Source organism: Tachyglossus aculeatus, chromosome 7 (genome assembly GCF_015852505.1).
Source record: "Tachyglossus aculeatus isolate mTacAcu1 chromosome 7, mTacAcu1.pri, whole genome shotgun sequence".
Taxonomy (NCBI): Eukaryota; Metazoa; Chordata; class Mammalia; order Monotremata; family Tachyglossidae; genus Tachyglossus; species Tachyglossus aculeatus.
In genome coordinates this window covers 33,590,849-33,609,907 of record NC_052072.1, presented here as the reverse complement: position 1 = coordinate 33,609,907, position 19,059 = coordinate 33,590,849, and the positions used below count along the sequence as shown (strand labels likewise).

General features: G+C 57.8%; 2 protein-coding genes across 2 annotated transcripts in view; one reads left to right on the top strand and one right to left on the bottom strand.

The window, feature by feature from the left end:
• The window catches only part of IRS1 (insulin receptor substrate 1), a 93,884-nt gene extending 89,271 nt beyond the window's left edge, over positions 1-4,613 (bottom strand). The window contains exon 1 of the mRNA XM_038749000.1: positions 576-4,613. Coding sequence (XP_038604928.1) covers positions 596-4,309 — 3,714 coding nt within the window. The 5' untranslated portion in view covers positions 4,310-4,613 and the 3' untranslated portion in view covers positions 576-595. The remainder of the gene's footprint in view (positions 1-575) is intronic.
• On the top strand, positions 4,373-12,715 carry LOC119930455 (basic proline-rich protein-like). Its single transcript, XM_038748783.1, has 13 exons — positions 4,373-4,537; positions 4,689-4,925; positions 5,165-5,394; positions 5,570-5,776; positions 5,863-6,173; positions 6,286-6,469; positions 6,628-7,025; positions 7,091-7,297; positions 7,543-7,957; positions 8,045-8,518; positions 8,672-9,186; positions 11,864-12,034; positions 12,606-12,715. Exons 1-13 carry the CDS (start codon positions 4,373-4,375, stop codon positions 12,713-12,715), a joined length of 3,624 nt encoding a protein of 1,207 aa, XP_038604711.1.
• Positions 12,716-19,059: the final 6,344 nt, after the last annotated feature.

Genomic DNA, 19,059 nt, shown 5'->3' with positions numbered 1-19,059 from the left:
ACGTCCGACGGATTCTCAATAACAAATCTAATGAATTCATTAAATCTTGAGAATTTTGGTAGGGAAGCTGTGTTTTCATTTTCTGTTTTCCACAAACCTCGTTGACGCCTAAAAAAAAATACTCGATTTCGCTCATGCGAAATGGCCAGACTAGCTCTCCGGATGTCTTCCCCTCGTCCACCCCCGATTGGGCACAAATCTTAGAAAAGTAAATGAGACGGTGAGCCAGTCCTTGTGAAGAAACACCGTGCAAGCGGTGATGTCGGTCCCCAAGGATGACCCTGCCAAGAGAGTTCCTTTGGCCCACCCTGTCGTTATCCCTTCCCTAGGACCCCTTAATGAAAATGCCCACCGCTGCCTTCCAATGCGCTTCTGTTTGCACTATGGCTATTAGGTGTCTGGCCTATTTCTGGTCCTCTGGGCAACCACGAAGTCTCTACCATCTTGCCACCTACAGAGAGTGCCATCAGACGGAGGAGAAGAGTAGGGTGAGGCAGGTGGCAAGATTCAAAGCAGCCTCGGGACCCCAGCCTTCCCCCGACGGGGGCAATGGGGGGGCGGTGGGGAAGACTCACCTGCTGAATTTTCCATAATGCTACTGGAGGTCCTCGGGTGGCTTCTGGAAGCTGATGCTCGCGTAGGCGCTTAAATCCTCACTGGAGCGGCTGCTCCCACTGCCGCAAGGCTGACGAGGAGGAGGAGGCTGGAGCCCGGGGGGACACTCCTGGGGGCGGTGATTAAAATCCTTGGCCAAGTCCAGGTCGATGTAGTTGAGTCCGTTCTCCAATCCTCCACCGGCACAGGGCTGGGGTGGCTCCCTCCTGGTGGGAGGGCCCCCCAGCTCCCCGGGCTTGAGCCACACGTTTTCAAAGGAGGCAGAGCTGTGGCGTTTCACGTCCTCGCCGCCGGCCCCAGCGGCCCCGCCACCGGCACTCCCCGCGTAGGCCAGGGCGAGGCCGTTGCCCCGGGAGGCGCCCGAGGCGGAGGAGAAGGTCTCCGAGCTGTGCCTCCTCCGGCACCCTTGCGGGTCGGCCCGGATCACCTTGGCGCTCTGGTTGCGGCCCGGGCTGAGGCTCACCCGGGTGAAGGCGCTCATCGCCCCCGGCCCCTGGGGGCCGCCAAGCAGAGCCGTGTGCCCGGCCAGCTCCGCCTGGCCTCGGTGTTGGGGGGAGGAGGACGAGGAAGGGGAGGCGGCGGAGGAAGACGGGGCCTGGGCCGTCGAAGGCGGGGGACTCGACGTCTCCGCGGGGCGGCCCGCCCGCGCGTCGGGGTAGCTGAGCAGGACGGCCGGGGGCGTCTCCGCCCAGCCCGGGCAAGGCCCACCCACGTGCATGGTCACGTAATCCCGGCCGCCCGCCATCGCTCGGCCGGGCCGGCCGACGCCTCCGGTCCCCGTCCCCGCCGGTAGGGTTCCCCCTCGGCCCGGTTTAGCCGCGCGGCCTTCCGGGCAGGTGGGCCGCCGGTGAGGCCCCAGGTCCATGTTCATGTATTCCTCGGAGTTGGCCTCTTCCTCCCGGGGGGCGGGGTGCAGCTGAGGCTGGCACCGGACGGCGGAGGAGCAGAGGGAGACGGCGGGACCCCGCGAGAAGCCGGGCGGGTCGCCCACAAACTCGATATTCACGTACTCCCCCGGGCTCTTGGGCTCCGGAGGAAGCAGCAGCGGCTGCTGTTGCTCCCGCGCCCTGGGCAACGTGCTGGCCTTGGGCCCGTCCAGTGACAGTCGGGTGGGTCTGGTCAGGCGGCCCCTGGTCTGCACGGCCGTGTCCACTTTGCGAGGCGGCTGCTGCTGCTGCTGCTGCTGCGGCGCCTGGGGGGGGTGGCCGCCCTCCTGGCCCCCTCCCAGGCTGTCGCTGCTGGTGGACGAGGAGGAATCTTCAGCTGCTGCCGCGTAGAGGAGTCGGCCAGAGCTGACCGAGAGGCGCAAGTGATGGTGGCCGGCGTCCTCGGCCTCGCCCCGCCGCTGGGTGTGCTTGAAGGAGCGGGGCAACGAGAAGTAGGAGTAGACGGGCTTGTGGGGCGGGTCGCCGGGCCCGCAGTAGCAGTCCGAGGGGCTGCCGGCGGTGGAGTCCCCCGCCGGGGACATGTTGATGTAGTCGCCGCTGCCAGGTAACAGCTTCCCGTCGCTGCTCTCTCCGGAGGCCTTCGGGTGGTGGTGGCGGTGATGGTGGTGGTGGTGATGATGGTTTCCACCCCCGTTCAGCCACAGCTTCCCACAGCCGCCGCCGGCCCCGGCGCCGCCGCCGCCGGCCCCGCCGCCCCCGTCGGGCGAACAGCTGCCATTCGGGGACATCATCATGTAGCCATTGGGGTCCACCCGCTGGGCGTGGCGCCGGCCGGGGTTGATGATCTGCTGCGGGGCGGACACGCTCTTGGGGCTCATGGGCATATAGTCCCCGCCCCCTCTGCGGCCACCGGGCACTGGGGCCACCCCGGGGGACATGGGCATATACCCGTCGTCCGTGTGGGGCCCCGGGGGGTTGGGCCGGTGCCGGTGGTGGCCGCCGCACCCTCCGGCGGGAGGGTGCGCCTCCGGACACTCCTCGGGGTAGGGACGGGCGGGCACGAAGGCCGAATGGCGGTGAGAGGGCAGCCGGCCCCCCGGTCCAGGCCCCGGGCAGGAGGGCACCATCTCGGTATACTCCTCGATGGAAGCCACGGAGGACTGAGAGGGCGTCTTCTGGTGGCAGGTGGTCGGGGACGTGCCCGCCGAGTGGGTCCTCTTCCGGAACCCCTTCTCCGAGTCGCCGGCGGCGGCCTCGTCGCCCGCCCGGCCCGGCGCCGGGCCCGGGCCGGAGGGGCAGCGGAGGCCGCCGCCCCCCCGGGGCAGGACGTAGTGGCCGTTGGGGGCCGTCAGGCCGGGCGCGGCCTTGCCCCCCATGCAGATGTAGTTGCCCAGCTCCTCCTCCCCCCGGGCCGGGGGCGTGTGGCCGAGGGAATCCGGGGTGACGCTGCGGAAGGAGCTGCGGAAGTCGCAGGGGCTGGAGCCGTACTCGTCCGAGGAGACGAAGCCCCCGTCGCTGGGGGAGCCCGACACCGAGGCGCTGGACCTCCGGGGGAAGAGGCAGTCCGAGGTGGAGCCGTGGCCGCTGGTGCTGCTGGACGACAGGCTGACGGGGCTCGTGGCCGAGGGCGAGCAGCGCGACGAGGGCATGGGGATGGAGCGGCTGTGGTTGAGGGGCGGGTGCAGGCGGGAGCTCCCCCGGTGCCGGTGCGAGTGAGTCCGGTTGGTGCTGGGGCTCACGGGGCTGCCGTCCACCGAGGCCGGGCGCGACATGGTGCCCTCGCCGTCGCTGGAGGCGCGGACCCGGAAGGAGTTGGGCCTGGCCCCGGCCCCGCCGGCGGGCGACGTGGCGGTGACGCTCTCGGTGCGGGAGCGGCGGCTGAGCCCCACCTGGCTGGGCGGGGGGTTGCTGAGGTGGTGGCGGCGCAGGGGCACCGAGATGGGGTTGGAGCAGTTGGACGACGACTGGCTCTTGCTGCGGGGCCGGAACTCTTCGCTCATGGCCCGCATGGCCTCCAGGATGGTCTCGTGCATGTTCTGGGCCACCACCGAGTCATCCACCTGCATCCAGAACTCGCCGGGGCCGGTCACGGCGGAGCGCCCCACCTCGATGAAGAAGAAGTTCTCCGAGTGGCCGCAGCGCCGGATGTTCATCAGCTGCAGGACCACGGCCGCCGCCTCCGAGTTGAGCTTCACGAAGCTGATGGTCTTGTTGGTCAGGCAGAGCCGGTAGATGCCGATCAGGTTCTTGGTCTGGCCCAGGCCCTTGGGCTTCAGGATCACCTGCCAGACCTCTTTGAAGGCCGGTCCCGGGGCCACCTCCCCGTAGCCGCCGTCCTCCCCGGCCTCCAGGCTCCCGCCGACGCCGCCGCCGCCGCCGCCAACGCCCCCTCCCAAGGCGGCGGAGGCCGTCTCGTGGTGAGGAGGGTGGTGGTGGTGGTGGTGGTGCCCTTTGGCCCGGTTGTGGAGCTGCAGCAGGGCCTGGTACCAACTGTCCTGCTCCGTCTCGCTGTCGGCCGCGACGGCGAAGTGCTCGTCCCGGGTGTACAGGGCCACCAGGTGCTTGTTCTTGGAGTCGGCCCGCTTGTTGATGTTGAAGCAGCTCTCCAGCGGGATGGAGCGCTTGGGGGCCCCGGCCTTGTGCCGCCACTTCTTCTCGTTCTCGTAGTACTCCAGCCGGGCCGGGCCTCCGGCCTCGCTGGCCGCCCGCAGCACGAAGAAGCGTCTGTGCATGCTCTTGGGTTTGCGCAGGTAGCCCACCTTCCGCACGTCGGAGAAGAAGCCGTCACCCTCCGGGGGGCTGGCCATGCTGCTCCCGTCGCCTTGGCGGATGCCGTGGGTGCAAATGCTGCCGATGCCGCGTTAACGCCAATGCGGCCGCCGACCCACAAGGCTGGGCAGGGACGGGCAATCCGGGGAGCCAACAAGGAGGGGATGGCGGCGTGGGGAGCTGCGGAAAACCAAGCCGAACCTCTAGCTCTCCGCCCCTCCCGGTGCGGACTTTATGGGCGCCCCGCGCCCCGGGGACCCAGATCGGTGCCCGGCCGCGTCTCAGCGAAGCGAAGATTCATCTTTCCTGGGATTCCTGCACAGGGAGGCGGCGGCGATAGGAGTCCCCGCTGCCCCCCCCCCCCCCCCCCCCCCCCCCGCCACCTCCCGTTTTTTTTTTCCTTCCGCTTCTCCCGAGTTTCCCTCTGGAATCCGGCAGATTCCCGGGGAGGGAGGGAAAGGGGAGGCCGCGGGGCGATCAGGGGGGTCCGAGCCCGCTCAGTCCCGCCATGGCCCCCCGAGGGGGCCGGCACCCACAGGCTCGGCCCCCCGGCCCGCGGCGGGCGGGAGGGCGGCGGGAGGGCGGCTTTCCCCGGAGAGGCTGGCGGAGCCGCCGACCGCTCGCCCGGCCTCCTTCGGCCCGACTGGCGGAGAGGTGGGAGCCGGGCGGGCGTCTGCGCTTATGAGGCCCCCCGGCCCCGCGGGGGCAGGGGCAGGGGCAGGGAAAGGGGCAGGAGCAGCAGCAGGAGAAGGAGGAGGAGCGGCGGCGGCGGAGAAGGAGGAGGAGGACGGGCTGGCTGCCGCCTCGCTCCAGGCAGGCACAGCACGTGACGGAGCCCCCGGCCGCCCCCCCCCCCCCCCCCCCCCCCCGGCTACATTCCGATCGGGGCTCAGCCCAAAGCCGCCCCCGCGCTAAACCCGGTCCGCCCCGCGATCGGCCAGCGCCACCCCGCGCTAAACCAGCACCGCCCCGCGCTCAGTCGGCGCCACCCCGCGCTCAGCCAGCGCCACCCTGCGCAAAACCAGGCCCGCCCCGCGCTCAGTCGGCGCCACCCCGCAATCAGCCCGGACCGCCCTCGCGCTGAAGCACCGCCCCGCGCTAAACGAGGCCCGCCCCGCGCTCGGTCGGCGCCACCCCGCAATCAGCCCGGACCGCCCCCGCGCTCGGCCAGCACCACCCCGCGCTAAACGAGGCCCGCCCCGCGCTAAACCAAGTCCGCCCCACGCTCAGTCGGCACCACCCCGCAATCAGCCAGGCCCGCCCCCGCGCTCGGCCAGCACCACCTCGCGCTAAACCAGGCCCGCCCCGCGCTCGGTCGGCGCCACCCCGCAATCAGCCCGGACCGCCCCCGCGCTCGGCCAGCACCACCCCGCGCTAAACGAGGCCCGCCTCGTGCTAAACCAAGTCCGCCCCGCGCTCAGTCGACACCACCCCGCAATGAGCCCGGACCGCCCCCGCGCTCAGCCAGCGCCACCCCGCGCTAAACCAGCACCGCCCCGCGCTCAGTCAGGCCCGCCCCGCAATGAGCCCGGACCGCCCCCGCGCTCGGCCAGCACCACCCCGCGCTAAACCAGGCCCGCCCCGTGCTAAGTCAGCACCACCCCGCGCTAAACCAGCACCGCCCCGCGCTCAGTCAGGCCCGCCCCGTGCTAAGTCAGCACCGCCCCGCGCTCAGTCAGGCCCGCCCCGCGCTAAACGAGGCCCGCCCCGCGCTCAGTCGGCACCGCCCCGCGCTCAGTCGGCGCCACCCCGCAATCAGCCCGGACCGCCCCCGCGCTCGGCCAGCACCACCTCGCGCTAAACGAGGCCCGCCCCGCGTTCAGTCGGCACCACCCCGCAATCAGCCCGGACCGCCCCCGCGCTCAGCCAGCGCCACCCCGCGCTCGGCCAGCACCACCTCGCGCTAAACGAGGCCCGCCCCGCGCTCAGTCGACACCACCCCGCAATCAGCCCGGACCGCCCCCGCGCTCAGCCAGCGCCACCCCGCGCTAAACCAGCACCGCCCCGCGCTCAGTCAGGCCCGCCCCGCAACGAGCCCGGACCGCCCCCGCGCTCGCCCAGCACCACCCCGCGCTAAACCAGGACCGCCCCGCGCTAAACCAGGCCCGCCTCGCGCTCAGTCGGCGCCACCCCGCGCTCAGCCAGCGCCACCCTGCGCAAAACCCGGACCACCCCGCGCTAAACCAGGCCCGCCCCACGTTAAGCCAGGCCCGCCCCGTGCTAAACCAGGCCCGCCCCGCGCTCAATCGGCACCACCCCGCAATCAGCCCGGACCGCCCCCGCGCTCAGCCAGCGCCACCCCGCGCTAAACGAGGCCCGCCCCGTGCTAAACCAAGTCCGCCCCGCGCTAAACCAGGTCCGCCCCGCGCTCAGTCGGCACCACCCCGCAATCAGCCAGGACCGCCCCCGCGCTCAGTCAGCGCCACCCCGCGCTAAACGAGGCCCGCCCCGCGCTCAGTCGGCGCCACCCCGCGCTCAGCCAGCGCCACCCTGCGCAAAACCAGGACCACCCCGCGCTAAACCAGGCCCGCCCCGCGCTCAGTCGGCACCACCCCGCAATCAGCCCGGACCCCGCCCCGCGCTCAGTCGGCACCACCCCGCAATCAGCCCGGACCGCCCCCGCGCTCAGTCAGCGCCACCCCGCGCTAAACGAGGCCCGCCCCGCGCTCAGCCAGCACCACCCTGCATTAAACCAGGACCACCCCGTGCTAAACCAGGCCCGCCCCGTGCTAAACCAGGACCGCCCCGCAATCAGCCAGGACCGCCCCCGCGCTCAGCCAGCGCCACCCCGCGCTAAACCAAATCCGCCCCGCACTCAGTCGGCACCACCCCGCAATCAGCCCGGACCGCCCCCGCGCTCAAGCACCACCCCGCGCTAAACGAGGCCCGCCCCGCGCTAAACGAGGCCCGCCCCGCGCTGAGTCGGCGCCACCCGCAATCAGCCCTGGCCGCCCCCGCGCTCAGCCAGCACCACCCCGCGCTAAACGAGGCCCGCCCCGTGCTGAACCCGGTCCACCCCGCGCTCAGTCGACACCACCCCGCAATCAGCCAGGACCGCCCCCGCGCTCAGCCAGCACCACCCCGCGCTCAACCATTCATTCAATCATATTTATTGAGCACTTACTGTGTGCAGAGCACTGTACTAAGCGCTTGGGAAGTCGAAGTTGGCAACCTAGAGAGACGGTCCCTACCCAACAGTGGGCTCACAGTCTAGAAGGACTGTGCCAGCGCCACCCCGCGCTCAACCAGATCCGCCCCCGCGCTAAACCAGGACCTCCCCGCGCTCAGCCAGCGCCACCCCGCGTTCAGCCAGCACGGCCCGCGCTAAACCAGGCCCGCCCCGCGCTCAGCCAGCACGGCCCCGCGCTAAACCAGGCCTGCCCCGAGCTCAGCCAGCACGGGCCCGCGCTAAACCAGGCCCGCCCCGTGCTCAGCCAGCACGGCCCCGCGCTAAACCAGGCCCGCCCCGTGCTCAGCCAGCACGGGCCCGCGCTAAACCAGGCCCGCCCCGTGCTCAGCCAGCACGGCCCCGCGCTAAACCAGGCCCGCCCCGTGCTCAGCCAGCACGGCCCCGCGCTAAACCAGGCCCGCCCCGCGCTCAGCCAGCACCTACCGGCGCTAAACCAGCACAGCCCCGCGCTAAACCAGATCCGCCCCGCGCTCAGCCAGCACGGTCCTGCGCTCCGGTAGCACAGCCCGCGCTAAACCAGATCCGCCCCGCGCTCAGCCAGCGCCGCCCCGTGCTAAACCAGGCCCGCCCCGCGCTCAACCAGGCCCGCCCCGCGCACAGTCAGGACAGCCCCTTGCTGTCAGGCCCGCCCCGCGCTAAACCAGGACCATCCCGCGCTCAGCCAACACCGCCCTGCGTTCCGCCAGCACCGCCCCGCGCTCAACCTGATCCGCCCCGCGCTAAACCAGCGCCACCCCGCGCTCAGCCAGGCCCGCCCTCGCGCTAAACCAGGACCACGCCGCGCTCAGCCAGCACAGCCCCGCGCTAAACCAGATCCGCCCCGCGCTCAGCCAACACCACCCCGCGCTAAGCCAGGACCGCCCCGCGCTAAGCCAGGACCGCCCCGCGCTCAGCCAGCACCGCCCGGCGCTAAACCAGCACAGCCCCGCGCTAAACCAGATCCGCCCCGCGCTCAGCCAGCACCATCCTGCGCTCTGGCAGCACAGCCCACGCTAAACCAGATCCGCCCCGCGCTCAACCAGGCCTGCCCCGCGCACAGTCAGGACAGCCCTTTACCGTCAGGCCCGCCCCGCGCTAAACCAGGACCATCCCGCGCTCACCCAACACCACCCTGCGTTCAGCCAGCACCGCCCCGCGCTCAACCTGATCCGCCCCGCGCTAAACCAGCACCACCCCGCGCTCAGCCAGGCCCGCCCCCGCGCTAAACCAGGACCTCCCCGCGCTCAGCCAGCGCCGCCCCGCTATCAACCAGCACCACCCCACGCTCAGCCAGGCCCGCCCTTTGCTGTCAGGCCCGCCCCGCGCTAAACCAGGACCACCCCGCGCTCAGCCAGCACCGCCCCGCGCTAAACCAGATCCGCCCCGCGTTCAACCAGGACCGCCCCGCGCTCAGCCAGCACCGCCCCGCGCTCAACCAAATCCACCCCGCGCTCAATCAGATCTGCCCTGCGCTCAGCCAGGACCGTCCCGCGCTCAGCCAACCCCGCCCCCGCGCTAAACCAGCACCGCCCCGCGTTCAAACAGGCCCGCCCCGCGCTCATTCAGCAGCACCTCGGTGTGGCGTTGGCTCTGGGCCGAGTGTGCGGGGCAGCGTGCGAGCCCTCCACCCCCCGCTCTACCCTAAATCCACTGAGTTGGGTCCCAGGGGCTGCATGCAGAGCCGCCCACCTCTCCTGGCCCTGTTAGGATGCCGAGAGGGGAGAAGCAACTGGGGAGTCCGAGGTTGTGGGTTCGAATGCTGACTCTGCCCCTTGGTCAGCTGTGTGACTTTGGGCAAGTCACTTCACTTCTCTGGGCCTCCGTTAACTCATCCGTGGGACTGTGAACCCCACGTGGGACAACCTGACAACCTTGTATCTGCTAGCGCTTAGAACGGTGCTTGGCACATAGTAGGCGCTTAACAAAGACCATAATTATTATTAGCATTACAAGGTAATGAGGTTGTCCCACGTGGGGCTCACAGTCTTCGTCCCCGTTTTACAGATGAGGGAACTGAGGCACAGAGAAGTTAAGCGGCTTGCCCAAGGTCACACAGCAGACAAGTGAGGGAGGCGGAATTTGAACCCATGACCTTTGACTCCCAAGCCCGGGCTCTTACCACTGAGCCACGCTTGGTGTTATCCTCGACTCATCTCTGCCATTCAACCCACATATCATCATCATCAATCGTATTTATTGAGCGCTTACTATGTGCAGAGCACTGTACTAAGCGCTTGGGAAGTACAAATTGGCAACATATAGAGACAGTCCCTACCCAACAGTGGGCTCACAGTCTAAAAGGGGGAGACAGAGAACAAAACCAAACATACTAACAAAATAAAATAAATAGGATAGATATGTACAAGTAAAATAAATACATAAATAGAGTAATAAATATGTACAAACATATATACATATATACAGGTGCTGTGGGGAAGGGAAGGAGGTAAGATGGGGGGGTGGAGAGGGGGACAAGGGGGAGAGGAAGGAAGGGACTCAGTCTGGGAAGGCCTCCTGGAGGAGGTGAGCTCGATGGAGACATATCCAATCTGTCACCCCTTAGGGCTCCATCCCGGCAAAGTAGGGCACCCAAAAAAAGATGCCTCCCGTGTTATGTTGGCAGCAGTTTTCTCCTTTGCCTCCTTGTCTCGATACATCAATGGTTATTCATTGAGCGCTTACTATGTGCACAGCTCAATAGTTCCTTGCTAAGGGACTATTATTGAGTGGGGAAATTGGGGGATAGTCTGGGTCTATCTCCAGGAGAGGTACCATACTGCATTATCTGTTACTGACTGATTTTTTTTTTTTAATAAGTATTTTTTGGGCGCTTACCCTGTGCAGATCACCGCACCCGCCGCCCGGGAGAGCTCAATGGAATTAGTAATAATAATAATAATGGCATTTGTTAAGCGCTTACTACGTGCAAAGCACTGTTCTAAGCGCTGGGGGGGATACAATGTGATCAAGTTGTCCCACGTGGGGCTCACAGTCTTATTCCCCATTTTTACAGATGAGGCTCAGAGAAGTGAAGTGACTTGCCCAAGGTCACCCAGCAGACTTGTGGTGGAGCCGGGATTAGAACCCATGACCTCTGACTCCAAAGCCCGGGCTCTTTCCACTGAGCCACGCTGCTTCTCTAGTAGATGCGGCCCGTGTCCTCATGCAGTTACAATCATATTTTGCTTTAAAACAGGACCACCCCCCAAAGGGTGGTCTAAGCGCCTTTTCCTACTTTGCAGTTTGCTTTCATTTAGAAGAATAATAGTGATGGCATTTAAGCGCTTACTATGTGCAGAGCACTGTTCTAAGCGCTGGGGAGGATACAAGGTGATCAGGTTGTCCCACGTGGGGTTCACAGTCTTAATCCCCATATTACGGGTGAGGTAACTGCGGCACAGAGATGTTAAGTGACTTGCCCAAAGTCACACAGCTGACAATTGGCAGAGGTGGAATTTGAACTCATGACCTCTGTCTCCCAAGCCTGTGCTCTTTCCACTGAGCCACGCTGCTTCTCTGGAATGAAAGAAATGAGAAGCAGCGTGGCTCAGTGGAAAGAGCCCGGGTTTAGGAGTCAGAGGTCATGGGTTCTAATTCCCCTCCGCCATATGTCTGCTGTGTGAACGTGGGCAAGTCACTTGACTTCTCTGAGCTTCAGTTCCCTCATCTGTAAAATGGAGATTAAAACTAGTAAGCCCTACATGGGAGAACCTGATCACCTTGTGTCCTCCCCAGCGCTTAGAACAGTGCTTTGTACATAGTAAGCGCTTAATACCAAAATTATTATTATTATTATTATTATTATTATTATTATTATTATTATTATTATGCTCCAAGCACTGTTCTAAGCGCTGAAAACTTTTGTAGATGGACACTTGCTTTGGGCTTGGGAAAGTCCTGCTCAATTGCTGGGGGAGGGCAAGAGACAGAGACAGAGAGAGACACACACACACAGAGAGAGACAGAGAAAGACTCCAAGATGGGTTAAGAAGTCCAGTAAAAAAAAAAGCGTAGACGCCATTTAGAGGCGTGTTATTCAGAAACGGAGGCTCAGGAGCCTCGGCAGGACCCAGGAGTGCTCCTGCACCCAGTAAGCACTCAATAAAGAGAAGCAGCGTGGCTCAGTGGAGAGAGCACGGGTTTGGGAGCCAGAGGTCATGGGTTCTAATCCTGGCTCCACCACTTGCCTGCTGTGTGACTGTGGGCAAGTCACTTCACTTCTCTGGGCCTCAGTGACCTCATCTGTAAAAGAGTGTGAGCCCCACATGGGGCAACCTGATTACCTTGTAACCCTCCCCAGCGCTTAGAATAGTGCTTGGCACATAGGAAGCGCTTAACAAATGCCATTATTATTATTATTATTAATAAATACGATTGAATGACTGCTCCATGCTCCTGCTTATTGCTCCCACTCGGCCTGCAGCAGCGCCCAACCCCAGGAATGCACGCACATGCCCTTGCCCCCACCCCCTTGCTCCTGCTGCAGCAGATGCCCACATCAGCAGCCCTATAAATAGAGATTTAGGGGGCAGGAAAAAGGCAGTGATGACGGTTGCTGAAATTAGGAGGATCAACAGCACTGCAGGCAAAAGAGGTGGGGGGTGTTTCGCCAGGGCACTTTGGAAAATGCCCACTCTGATCCCCACTGCCCTTTCCTAGCAGAAAGAAGGAATGAAAAGGGAAGGGAGAAAAAGGGGGCGGTTTAAAATAATTATGTAAGGCAGGGCAGCTAAGGCTGCGTAACCTGGGAGATTGCACCGTTTTCCCTGCGTTTGTTTAAATCCTGTTGGTCGAGACACGTGGCCGAATCACTCATTGCGAACGTGCTGCTAGTTTGGAGGGCTTTTTTTTTTTTAAGAAAAAAATCCAAAAACAATAAACTAGTCAACCTAGCGGGATTAAACCTCTAAAGGAAGGGGGCTTCATCTCTTTTGCAACGTACTAAATTTTAAATGGAAAATATTCCCTAATAAACCGAGTGACTGTCTCTATATGTTGCTGATTTGTGCTTCCCAAGCGCCTAGTACAGTGCCTTGCACACAGTAAGCACTCAATAAATACGACTGAATGAATGAATAAGTAAATAGATAGGTTCCTCTGCTAACGAAGAATGAGAATGCAAGTGTGCCTTTTTAAAACCGTCATTATCAAAATATATCTTTTAGCTACAGAAATGGCTAAGGCATTTGCGACTGGAAACGAAGATTATGTCCTTCTGTTGACCTGGAACTCCCCTCACCCCTCCGTACATGACAGACCATCAGTCCACCTTTAAAGCCCTGTTAAAATCACATCTACAAAGAAGCCTTCCCAGATTAAGCTCTCTTTCGCAGTCAATCAGTTATGTTTATTGAGCACTTCTGTGCACAGAGCACTATACTAAGCCCTTGGGAGAGTATAATAGAAGAGAGTTGGTAGACACGTTCGCTGCCTGCAACAAGCTTAGTCTGAAGAGGGAGACAGACGTTAATAGAAATCATTGATATGTACATAAGTGCCGTGGGGCTGAGAGAGGAGTGGATAAAAGGTGCAAATCTGGGTGCAAAGGTGATTCAGGAGTGGGAGAAGAAATGAGGGCTTAGGGAAGGCCTCTTGGAGGTGATGTGCTTTTAATAAGAGTTTGAAAGTGTGGAGAGTGATCATCTGCTGGATATGAAGAGGGAGGGCATTCCAGGCCAGAGGTGAGACATGGGCGAGAGGTGGGTGGCAAGATAGCTGAGATCGAGGTATGGTGAGTAGGTTGGCAATAGAGGAGCAAAGTGAGTGGGCTGGATTGTAGTGGGAAATCAGGGAGGTAGGGTAGGAGGGGGCAAAGTGATGGAATGCCTTAATGCCAATGGTGAAGAGTTTTTGTTTGATGCAGAGGTGGGTGGGCAACCGCTCATGGTTCTGGAGGAGTGGGGAAACATTAACTGAGTGGTTTTGTAGAACAATGATCCAGGCAGCAGAGCGAAATACAGACTGGAGTGAGGAGAAACAAGAGGCAAGGAGGTCAGTAAGAAGGCAGATGCAGGAATCAAGGCGGGTTGGGATAAGTGTCTGGATTAACAAGGTTTGCAGTTTGGATGGAAAGGAAAGGAAATATTTTAGCGATGTTGTGGAGGATGAGCTGACGGAATTTGGAGACAGGAATGAATATATGGGTTGAATGACAGAAATGAGTCGAGGATAATGCCGAGGCTTGTGAGACAGGGAGGATGGAGGTGCTTCTACAGTGAATGGGAAAGTCATGGGGAGGACAGGGTTTGGTAGAAAGATAAAGAGTTATGTTTAGGACGTGTTAAATTTGAGGTGTTGGTGGGACATCCAAGAAGAGATGTCCTGAAGGCAGGAAGAAATACAAGACCAGAGTGAAGGAGAGAGATCAGGGCTCGAGATTCCCCTATTACCTCACACTTCCTTCTTGCCTATGCACTTGGGATCTGTACTCTTTAGGCACTTTTTTAATGGCATTCGTTTGGCGCTTACTATGTGCCAGACACTGAACTAAGCACTGGGGTAGATAAGAGAAGCAGCATGGCTCGGTGGGAAGAGCCCGGGCTTTGGAGTCAGAGGCTATGGGTTCAAATCCCGGCTCTGCCAGTTAGCTGTGTGACTTTGGACAAGTCACTTAACTTCTCTGGGCCTCAGTTCCCTCATCTGTGAAAAGAGGATTAAGACTGTGAGTCCCACGTGGGACAACCCGATCACCTTGTAACCTCCCCAGCGCTTAGAACAGTGCTTTGCACATAGTAGGCGCTTAATAAATGCCATTATTATTTATTATTATTATTTATACAAGCTAATACAAGCTAGCATCCGTGTCCCACATGGGCCTTAAAGTCTTCATCCCCATTTTACGGTAACTGGGGCACAGAGATGTTGAGTGACTTGCTCAAGGTCACCCAGCAGAGACGTAGTGGAGCCAGGATTAGAACCCAGGTCCTCTGAATACCAGTTCTGAATTTTAACCTCTAGGCCACGCTGCTTCCCCACGCTTTCATTCCATCATATTTATTGAGCGCTTACTGCGTGCAAAGCAGACTTGATTTTCACCCCACCCTCAGCCACACAACACTTCTGTACATTTCTACAACTGATTTATTTATAGTAATGACTATCTCCCCCTCTAGACTGTGAACTTATTGTGGGCAGGGAATGAGTTTATCAACTCTGTTGCATTATATTCCCCAAGGCTTAGCATGGTGCGCTGCGCAATGTAGTCAGGGCTTAATAAATACAACGCTTTGATTAGACTGATCTTTAAAGTTCTCAGAAACCATAAAAGCAAAACTACCCATAGGTGGCTTTGCCAAATTCGGCCCAGAATATAGAATGTTTTGACTGAAAATATGCTTTATTTCGAAAAGTATAGGTAATTACGACATAAAATTTGAATTCTGTCCTGATTTTAATGCAGCTCTGTATGAGACAGGGACTGTCTGATCCGATTATCTTGTATCTACCTCAGCACTTAATACCGCACAGGGCAAACAGCAAGCACTTAACAAATACCACAATTATAAATGCAGTTGGCTGATTCGAGTACAAACTTGTTCATGATCAAATTTCATATTTTGTCTTAATAAAAACTTGGAAACCCAAAAAATACTCTGCGTTTTGCTTCAAAATTTTTATTCTAACTGCATTTTTCCCCTAGATCCATGTTTTTTAATTGATAACGAGGGAACAATCATTTCTGGAAATGAAAATGGAATCAATAGGCGGTTAAAAGGTTAGATATCGTTCCCCAAACAACTATATGCTAAATTAAGCTGGATAAGCAACAAGCAATGGTTTGTCTCTTACAGTAGAGAACTGTATGCAGCACATCTCTGTTTTTAACTGAAAATTTTTATAAAAGGGCAATAGAAGCTTGTGAATGTTTGCTCATTATCAATCAATAAATCAGTAGTATTTATCGGGCGCTTACTTGTGTACTAAGCACTGTACTAAGCACCTGAGAATGTGCAGAATGGGTAGACTCGATCCCAGCCTTCAAGGAGTTTGAAGTCTAGTGGGGTAAAAAAGACACTGAAAGAAATTTCAGGTATGGGAAACAGCAGAGTATGAAGATCTATATGACAGTGCAGTATTTATTGGGTGCTTACTTGTGTGAGGCACTGTACTAAGCACCTGAGAATGTACAGAATGGGTAGACTCGATTCGAGTCTTCAAGGAGTTTGAAGTCTGGTGGGGGGAAAAAAGACACTGAAAGAAATTTCAGATATGGGAAACAGCAGAGTATAAAGATCTATATGACAGTGCTGCGGGGCTGGGGATATTTTTGTTTATTTTCCTGGTTAGAGGGTAAGCTTCTATTGGGCAGGGAGCCTGTCGCTGCATTATTCTGTATTTTCCAAGCACCAAATATAGGGACCCAATCAGCGTGGCTCATTGGAAAGAGCCCGGGCTTTGGAGTCAGAGGTCATGGGTTCAAATCCCGGCTCTGCCAATTGTCAGCTGTGTGACTCTGGGCAAGTCACTTAACTTCTCTGGGCCTCAGTTACCTCATCTGTAAAATAGGGATTAAGACTGTGAGCCCCAAGTGGGGCAACCTGATCACCTTGTATCCTCCCCAGCGGTTAGAACAGTGCTTTGCACATAGTAAGCACTTAACAAATGCCATCATTATTATTATTATTTTAAGTGGCATTCAGTAAATTCTACTGCTATTAACGCGATTGAATGAATTATTACATGCCCACTATGGAAAATAAATTGCTCAATGCTGCCATCTGTAGGGCATTTCTATTAACCAAAACCGCATAATTACAGACGTCAGGTTTATTATTAGTAATTCTTTGAAACGTCATGGCACATATAAATACATCATAGATATAATTGCATCTCAAGCAGTTAAAACGTGAAATTCAAGTTACTTCTATCACCCTCTAATCAGGGCACTATAAAAGCTACAATCGTCACGGCATTAAAATGGAAGTGCATACTTTTATTTTCACATATTTCGTGGTTTCCAAAAACGCAGTTTTGATTTTTATATTCGAAATTATTTAGCTGAAAATCTATTTTAATTTCAGGATCGTCACTAAACAGAAACGAAAGTATTTCTGGTAAAAATGTATAAAAGGGTCAATCAATAAATCAACCGTATTTATTGAGCGCTTACTGTGTGCAGAGCAGTGTATGAAGTGCTTGGGGGAGTAAAGTATAATAGATTTGGTAGACACGTTCCCTATCCACAATAGGATTGCAGTCTATAGAGGGAGATACAGTTTGTTAATTAAAATGATGGCATTTATTAAGTGCTTACTATGTGCAAAGCACTGTTCTAAGCGCTGGGGAGGTTACAAGGTGATCAGGTTGTCCCACAGGGGGCTCACAGTCTTAATCCCCATTTTACAGATGAGGTAACTGAGGCACAGAGAAGTTAAGTGACTTGGCTAAAGTCACACAGCTGACAGTTGGCAGAGCCAGTATTTGAACCCATGACCTCTGACTCCATTTAACACTGCTTGTTAAATGCTTACTATGTGCCAGACACTGTACTAGGAGCTGGAGTGGATACAAGGAAATCGGGTTAGACACAGTCCCTGTCCCATGTGGGGCTCACGGTCTCGTAGTTCAGTGGAAAGAGCCCAGGCTTTGGAGTCAGAGGTCATGGGTTCGAATCCCAGCTCTGCCACATGCCTGCTGTGTGACCTTGGGCAAGTCACTTAACTTCTCTGAGCCTCAGTTACCTCATCTGTGAAATGGGGATTGACTGTGAGCCCCACGTGGGACAAGTTGATCACCTTGCATCCCCCCCAGCGCTTAGAACAGTGCTTTGCACATAGTAAGCACTTAACAAATGCCATCATTATTACATTAGAGAAGCAGCAGTGGCTCAGTGGAAAGAGCCCGGGCTTTGGAGTCAGAGGTCATGGGTTTGAATCCCGGCTCCACCAATCGTTGGCTGTGTGACTTTGGGCAAGTCACTTTACTTCTCTGGGCCTCAGTTACCTCATCTGTAAAATGGGGATTAAGGCTGTGAGCCCCACGTGGGACAACCTGATCACCTTGTAACCTCCCCAGCGCTTAGAACAGTGCTTTGCACAAGTGCTTAATAAATGCCAACATTATTATTATTATTATTATTATTTTAGAGATGAGGTAACTGAGGCACAGAGAAGTTAAGTGATTGGCCCAAGGTCACACAGTGGATAAGTGGCAGAACCGGTAATTGCAACCCATAAACTTCTGACTCACAGGCCCATGCTGTATCCACTATGCGATGCTTCTTATTATTGTTAATTTAGATCAATAAAGTAGAGCTGTGTAAGTGTTGTGGAGCTGAGGGAGGGGTGAATAAAGAGTGCAAATCCTAGTGTGAGGCTGACACAGAAGGGAGAGGGAGAAGAGGAAATGAGGGCTTAGTCGGGGAAGGCCTCTTGGAGATGTGCTTTACATGTCCAAGACTGAACTCCTTGTCTTCCCTCCCAAACCTTGCCCTCTCCCTGACTTTCCCATCTCTGTTGACGGCACTACCATCCTTCCCATCTCACAAGCCCACAACCTTGGTGTCATCCTCGACTCCGCTCTCTCATTCACCCCTCACATCCAAGCCATCACCAAAACCTGCCGGTCTCAGCTCCGCAACATTGCCAAGATCAGCCCTTTCCTCTCCATCCATACCACTAACCTGCTAGTTCAAGTTCTCATCCTGTCCCGTCTGGACTACTACATCAGCCTTCTCTCCGATCTCCCATCCTCGTGTCTCTCCCCACTTCAATCCATACTTCGTGCTGCTGCCCGGATTGTCTTTGTCCAGAAACGCTCTGGGCATGTTACTCCCCTCCTCAAAAATCTCCAATGGCTACCAATCAATCTGCGCATCAGGCAGAAACTCCTCACCCTGGGCTTCAAGGCTGTCCATCACCTCGCCCCCTCCTACCTCACCTCCCTTCTCTCCTTTTCCAGCCCAGCCCGCACCCTCCGCTCCTCTGCCGCTAATCTCACCGGGCCTCGTTCTCACCTGTCCCGCCGTCGACACCCAGCCCACGTCCTCCCCTGGGCCTGGAATGCCCTCCCTCTGCCCATCTGCCAAGCTAGCTCTCTTCCTCCCTTCAAGGCCCTACTGAGAGCTCACCTCCTCCAGGAGGCCTTCCCAGACTGAGCCCCTTCCTTCCTCTCCCCTTCGTCCCCTTCTCCATCCCCCCATCTTATGTCCTTCCCTTCCCCACAGCACCTGTATATATGTATATATGTTTGTACATATTTATTACTCTATTTATTTATTTATTTTACTTGTACATATCTATTCTATTTATTTTATTTTGTTAGTATGTTTGGTTTTGTTCTCTGTCTTTTAGACTGTGAGCCCACTGTTGGGTAGGGACTGTCTCTATATGTTGCCAACTTGTACTTCCCAAGCGCTTAGTACAGTGCTCTGCACACAGTAAGTGCTCAATAAATACGATTGATTGATTGATGTGCTTTAAATAAGATTTTGAAGGAGGGAAAAGTGATCTGTCAGATATAAAAAGGGTTTGTTATGAAAAGCAGTAAGAGAAGCAGTATAGTGTAGTGAGTAGAATACAGGCCTGAGAGTCAGAAGGTCTTGGGTTCTAACCCGGCTCCGCCACTTGTCCGCTGTGTGACCTTGGGCAAATCACTTTACTTCTTTATGTCTCAGCTACC